The following is a 7,257-nucleotide window of genomic DNA, read 5'->3' on the forward strand; positions in this document are numbered from 1 at the left end:
CACATGACATGACAAAGATAAAGCGAAATGACAAAGGTAAAGCGAGACACGAAGAAACACACACAACTACGACCCGAACCGACTCGGTGTTTGTGTTTGTGTCTCACTGTCCATTAGTCATGTCAAGTTACCAACTAGACCAATTTTCCACTCTATCACACACTCCTTCCCATGCATGTGCACGCAGTTCGTAAAACAGTCAGTGAATGGCTGTTCTCCACGTCAAGTCAACAGATGAAATTATCAACACCAAAATAAATCGTTGTCCATCGTGTTATGTACCAGTACTTCTCTTATATTTCAAAGTGCCTGTTACCACATTCAAACTAAGAATGCCACACAACTGCCCGTGAGCTCAGGACGTCGCCGCTTTTAACTTCTTTTCGCTTCTCCCTTAGAAGTCGGCCCAGGACGCACATTCTCCCAGGGCGTCAGTCGTGACGTTGCCCACATACGTGAGGCCGACAACGGCAAGCCCTTTCACCATCACCACCACCACCACCTTAACTTCTTTTTCGCTGTGAAGTAAAGTGCACAGTCCAAACCGTCGTTCAGTGCTGGTGATCCCTCGTAACCTTAGTCCGGTGTTAGGATCGAAATGTAACTGATCGCGTGTGGCTATAGAATGTCTCTGAACGAGCAGTGCTGAACGCAATCCCTGTACGAGATAGAGGTAATTGTGCGCGTGTTTCATTTACTGCGGCTGCTTATGTAGGACCCTTAATCGCATGTGACTGCTACCCAGAAAAAAACTGTACTCTGCCGATGATGCCTCCACTTTTACGCATGAGACCTCAGAATACAATGTTGTCATGCGTAACAAATTTCGCGATTGTTTGTTGCTCACTACAAGTTTATTTAAAGAAGTGCATTCACTTAAAGTGGTTTAATGACATGCTTTTCTCTACCACAAAGTGCCTGGGGACGACACACGATCTTTGCTATAATCAGGTACTGTTCCTTAATAGTCCTCTCACTGTATCAGCTCCCTCCTTTAAGAGTGTTCCAGGTTTCATTATTTCACACTTTTTCAGCGTAAACTCCTGAGCGGAGTTGTGGATGGACTGACAGTACGTATACATCGCAACTCACACGTTATATGTAGTTCACAATACTGATAAGCATAGCCATACGCCCATAAACCACAGTGCTACGAGACCGCGCAAAAGCACTTCTTCCATAAGACCATGTATACTATTTCTAGTAGAAAAGAGGTACAACCAAAACTAATAACTGATGCGATTTAATAGTGTGTCGTGAAGAACTTGCCAGCACAGCAACCTGGGGATGCCGTCAACGCCCTTCTCTGTCAAGTTTACAGCGAGGTTTACAGACTACTGGCAGGTGGCTCAGGACTGCTCTTCAAACAGGCCCCAGACGTGAAGGATGGCCTCCTTCACAGGCTTACAAGATGCCGTAAGTGACATAACGCATAGCTGGTACACAATTAGCTCTTTCAGTAAAGGGATTGCAGATGTTTTTTTCTAGCGGCTGAAACTTGCTAGTTTGAAGATAATGCAGCCACCCAGCTACTATTTAGCTCCTGGGTCTTCATCTACGATACCGTTTAATCGCCCGATTCAATAAAGTGCATGACTTAAACTGCTGGTATCAATAGTGTGATTTGCTTTTATTCACGTGCAGATGGCGTACAAAGATTAACAGCAAAATTGAACATCCAGTATAAGTATCACAAGCTTGGACAAGGTGTTCATGTTGAATGAAACGTAAGATAAGCAAGACCAACTGTGGTGTTTGTTTTGTTGGCGCTTCGCCGAGCTGGTCAGTTGCGCGTGCATCGCGTGAACACTTCGTCATCTATCTTCGTTCTGGGCAGCAGCCCTGTTTTGCTGTAGCCGCATGTTTCGACTTGGGCAGAAATAAAGCTACGTTAACCTTTTGGATATCGCTGGTCTGTCTGGAGTGAAGACGTCAAGATACTACATGTTGGCGACGAGGACGGGATGAGTGCCGGCGACGAGAGGGCAGCGGCGACATCTACGGAGGCGACAGACAGCAGCGTCCAGCAAAGAAGCATGGCTCTAATTGGGCAAGTAGAACCCTTTGATGAGTCTGCGTCAGATTGGCCTTCCTATGAAGAGCGACTGAAGTCGTTTTTGCGCGTTAATCGCATCCCAGAGAGCGATCGCGTCGATGCTTTTCTGAGCATACTAGGAGGCAAGACATTCAAGCTTTTGAAAAATTTGGCGTCTCCTGAATTGCCTGCAACAAAGTCGCTAGACGACCTGTTAAGGTTGCTTCGCGATCATCTTTCGCCGACACCATCCGTAATTGCAGAACGTGCAAAGTTTCACAGCAGAGCTCAGCATGACAGCGAGCCCATTGCGGACTTCGTAGCCGAACTCAAGAGATTGGCAGAGACATGTAATTTCGGAACTGTTCTCGATGAGATGCTGAGAGACAGATTTGTAACAGGCCTTTTACGACTCGACATTCAGAAGTCGTTGTTCACGGAACCTGAAACGATTTCGTTTAAAAAGGCGGTTGAGAAGGCGATGTCGTTGGAAAGAGCTACAAGGAATGCGGCAGAATGTCACTCAAAGAAATGTGATGTGAAGTATCAACCTGATAGCACCCTTCAGAACATCAGTGTTGAGAAGAAAGTTTTTGAAGCGAAATGTCATCGGTGCGGGTCCGATAAGCACCCCTCCAAGAAATGTCCTTTCCAGAGCGCGACTTGCTTCAAGTGCAAAAGGACAGGGCACATAGCTTCGGTTTGCCAGTCGGGCAGGAAGTCGGACATGAACTCGAGACTGAAAGGGCGAGCGAGGCGTACGTTGCAACGCATGGCGTCAGAACAACACTCGAGTGAGGTGTTGAAAACGCTCGGTACTCGAGTTGGTGAACGTCCCATCATTTTCACTATGGTAGTCGAAAACATTCCATTACGCATGGAACTAGATACGGGAGCAGCCGTGTCGGTAATCTCGTTGACTGACTATAGGTCATTATTTTCAAGTAAGGCATTACTGCCTACGTCACTGACTCTTAAGGACGTACACAGGAGAAGCGGTAAAGCCTTGCGGAGTCGTGAAAGTTAAAGTTAGTCACAATGGTTGTGAAGACCTTTCTTTGTACGTATTGAAACAAAATGGTACTCCTGTCATCGGAAGAGAATGGTTGCGAAGTATTCAGCTGGACTGAAGTCAGCTGAGTATTCAGCTATTCTGCTGGACTGGCAAAGTTTGAACACCGTCCGTGTTGGTGGGAAAGAAAGCGTCGTTCATTTACTGGACAAGTTTGAAGACGTTTTTTCGGAGGCACTGGGCCAAATTTCGGACGTAGAGGCTACACTGGTCCTCAAGGAGGGAGCAACCCCACGTTTCGTCAAAGCACGTAGCCTTCCGTTGGCATTAAGGCCAGCAGTTGAACAAGAAATTGGCAAGCTGGTAGAAATGGGTGTATGGACACCAGTTACCAATAGTGAGTACGCCACTCCCATTGTTCCTGTTGTAAAAAAAGACGGATCAGTACGCCTGTGTGGCGACTACAAAGTCACGTTGAATCCATACCTGAGTGTGGAAAACTACCCGTTACCAAAGGTAGACGAAATGCTCAGTGCTCTGGCTGGAGGAAAACTGTTTTCTAAGATTGACTTAAGCCGAGCGTACCTACAGGTACTCATGAGCGCTGCGTCCAGGAAGTATTTAACCGTGAATACGCACAAAGGACTGTTTGAAGTCAATCGCCTGCCGTTCGGAGTTGCTTCGGCCCCGGCGTTATTTCAACGCATCATGGACACCATGTTGAAAGGCTTAGATGGAGTGGTTTGCTACCTAGATGATATTCTGGTAACCGGACGGACAGAAGCCGAACACATGGCGAATTTAGAAAGCGTGTTGAAATGTTTGAGCTCAAGAGGAGTGCGGGTCAAGAAAGAGAAGTGCGAATTTTTGAAGTCAGAACTGCAGTTCCTAGGACATGTAATCGGGATGAATGGCATTTCCACGGCACCAGAGAAGGTGCAAGCGATTCTTGAAGCGCCAGCTCCCAGTGACAGGAAGCAACTTCGCTCATTTTTGGGCATGGTCACCTACTATGCCAAGTTCCTGTCTAAGCTATCTTCGATTGCGTACCCATTAAATCGACTTCTCAGCGAGAAAGTAAAGTGGACGTGGTCATCAGAATCTCAACGCGCATTCGAGGCCCTCAAGAAGGCTATGGCATCTGCGCCGGTGCTTCAGCACTACGATCCTAGTTTGCCGCTTCAAGTGTCTGCTGACGCCTCACCGTACGGCGTTGGAGCAGTATTAGCGCACGTGGATAGTGATGGGACTGCGAAGCCAATAGCGTATGCTTCAAGAACTCTGACAGAAAGCGAGAAGAACTATAGCCAAATTGAGCGCGAAGCGTTGGCTTTAGTCTTTGCAGTGAAGCGTTTTCACTGCTACATTTACGGGAGAAGCTTTTATCTGGTCACGGACCATAAACCACTAGTGACGATCTTTGGTCCAAAGACAGGGATTCCGCCCATTGCAGCGGCGCGTCTACAGAGGTGGGCAATAACGTTATCTGCCTACACTTACACGCTCAGCTACCGAGCAGGAGAGCAGAACTACGAAGCAGACTGTCTGTCCCGCCTTCCAGTGAAGAATGATGGAAGCAAGGTGACGGATGTTGTGAGCGAATTTTATTCCATTCGCTTGGATACTTTTCCCGTACAGAGCTCAGATATAGCTCGAGAGACAGCTCGTGACGACGTGTTAGCACGGGTTACACACCACGTCCTGAAAGGTTGGCCACGCAAGGCCACTGATGATGACCTCAAACCATACTACGTGAGGAAGCTGGAGCTGACATACTTCAGGGGTTGTCTTATGTGGGGGATACGAGTAGTGGTTCGTCACAAACTGAAGAAGGAAGTACTCCAGGAAAAACACGAAGGGCATCCTGGCGTAGTTCGAATGAAAGAGACAGCACGAAGTTATGTATGGTGGCCATCGGTAGACTGCGATATCGAAGACTTGGTATCTTCTTGTGAAGACTGCCAACAACAACGGAGCGTCAGCACCGTCGCGCCACTGCACCCCTGGGCTTGGCCGACGAAGCCGTGGCAACGCATCCACCTAGATTTTCTGGGGCCATTTCAAAGAACTAACTACCTGGTTGCGGTAGATGCCCATTCGAAGTGGCCCGAAGTGTTGGAGATGAAGTCCACAACTTCAGAGGCGACAATACGAAACGTGCGTGAACTGTTCGCAAGATTCGGGATGCCAGAAACGATAGTCACGGATAATGGCCCCCAGTTTTGCTCCCGAGAGTTTGAGGCATTCCTCAAAATGAATGGGGTGAAGCACGTCAGGTGTGCTCCTTATCATCCGTCGAGCAACGGTTTGGCGGAGAGGTTTGTGCGCACTGTAAAGGAAGTGTTGCGCAAAGACATGCATCGACCGGCCGACATTCGACTGGCTAGTTTCCTACTAAGCTACAGGAACACCGCACACGCCACGACGCAGCAGTCACCTGCGCAGCTTTTGTTGAACAGAAATCTTCGAACGCGGCTAGATTGCCTCAAACCGTCAACTGAAGACGTCGTCCGACGAAAGCAATTCACGCAAATGCTGGGAAGACGTTCACAGGAACGTTTCTTTGCAACTGGAGAGCATGTGTATGTAAGGAATTTCCGAAATGGACCACGTTGGTTACCAGCAACTGTGCTGGAGAAGACAGGACCTGTTACATACCGCGTACACATCAGTACAGATAGGGGACCATTCGTCTGGAAGAGACACCAGGATCACCTGCGACGCAGAACTTTGACGGTCAGCGGGGGTGTGTCAGTGTCATCAGTCCCGGAGCTTTTGACATCGGAGAATGACGCACAGGAATGTACTTCGTCGCATCAGCCACTGGTCAGCACATCACCTGCCAGGGCAGCAGCGGCACTGACAGAGGAGCCTGTTGGGTCACCTGCAGTCATCAATGGGGCTCAGGTTCGAAGGTACCCTACACGTGTGCGACATCCACCAGAACGTTTCCAAAGTACATAGAAGTGTTGTGTGGTAAAAGAAAAAAGAGAAAAAAAAAGAGAAGTGTGCTACCAGTGAAAGCTTTAGTGTTTTGGTGGTTTAGAAATAACTCATTTTTTGTGCATGTCATAACAATATTTAGACTGAAAGTGCGAGGTGCCCACTTATAGTATTTTCTCCTATTATGTACGGGTTGTACTTCGTTGTTAAGGGGAAGGAAATGTGGTGTTTGTTTTGTTGGCGCTTCGCCGAGCTGGTCAGTTGCGCGTGCATCGCGTGAACACTTCGTCATCTATCTTCGTTCTGGGCAGCAGCCCTGTTTTGCTGTAGCCGCATGTTTCGACTTGGGCAGAAATAAAGCTACGTTAACCTTTTGGATATCACTGGTCTGTCTGGAGTGAAGACGTCAAGATACTACACCAACCCTCCAGTCCCTATTCCAAAGCACGTCGTTCATGAAAAATCATCGCCTCGCCATATGTGGTCCCTGTCGTACTCGGACATGTTCGCCCAGTTTTCAGGGTTGAAAGGGTCAATTTACTTTTAAGAAGGGAGCCATTGTTCCAGAGGGAATATCTCCAGCGGCTACTGACGATTTCACTACAGGAGTTGTACCTACATCTCTGCCTTCCTACTTCCAGGACCGATAACATTGTGCGTTCTGTGGTCTGCACGCTGAGTCAGACCACTCTATGGTGCAAGTTCCTAAAGGGACGGTCACGTTCATAACCGTGCATAACCATAGATTCCAAAACAGAAGCAACCTTTTATTCCTTGCTTAATCGCTGACGATAATACTGAAAATTCCACACGAATTAATGGCATAGCCTTTGTGCAATTGGATATAATGCACTGCAAGAGCAGACGCCGGGTGTTGAGAGCATGGTGGAAGTCTCCCTGGAAAGATGAGAACACACCAAAATGAACCAATGAGGGAACAATCTTCGCAACCTTGATCGCTTGGTCGGTGAGCGTACTGCATACAGCCTTGTAGGCGAAGCAGACAACCTGATTTAAAAACAAACTGGTTTCTTTTACTCTTGAAACGTTTTTGGGAGAGAAAATTGGCCAAAGAGACTGCCAGACGACGTCAAACATTGTGGGACTTGTTATTTCTGGAGGGCACTGTCCCGTTTAATCACTAAAATCCACATCTTTATCGTTCTGTGTCTCCTCCTTGTAGACATATTTAAAGATTGTAATTTTAGAATCCGGCTTCACTAACGATTATAAGTGTAAGAATAGAGAATCTTTTTCAATTGCGAAG

The 7,257-nt window shown here is 47.6% G+C and overlaps 1 protein-coding gene across 1 annotated transcript; it reads left to right on the forward strand.

The window, feature by feature from the left end:
• The first annotated feature begins 3,137 nt into the window (after positions 1-3,137).
• Positions 3,138-6,011, forward strand: LOC135384628 (uncharacterized protein K02A2.6-like). Its single transcript, XM_064613824.1, has one exon. The coding sequence runs from the start codon at positions 3,138-3,140 to the stop codon at positions 6,009-6,011; it is 2,874 nt and encodes a 957-aa protein (XP_064469894.1).
• The last annotated feature ends 1,246 nt before the right edge of the window (positions 6,012-7,257 follow it).

Source organism: Ornithodoros turicata, chromosome 2 (assembly GCF_037126465.1).
Source record: "Ornithodoros turicata isolate Travis chromosome 2, ASM3712646v1, whole genome shotgun sequence".
Lineage (NCBI taxonomy): Eukaryota > Metazoa > Arthropoda > Arachnida > Ixodida > Argasidae > Ornithodoros > Ornithodoros turicata.

Excerpts from the sequence above, each read along its gene's own strand:
- LOC135384628 (XM_064613824.1), top strand. The coding sequence starts at position 3,138 with ATGGTTGCGAAGTATTCAGCTGGACTGAAGTCAGCTGAGTATTCAGCT.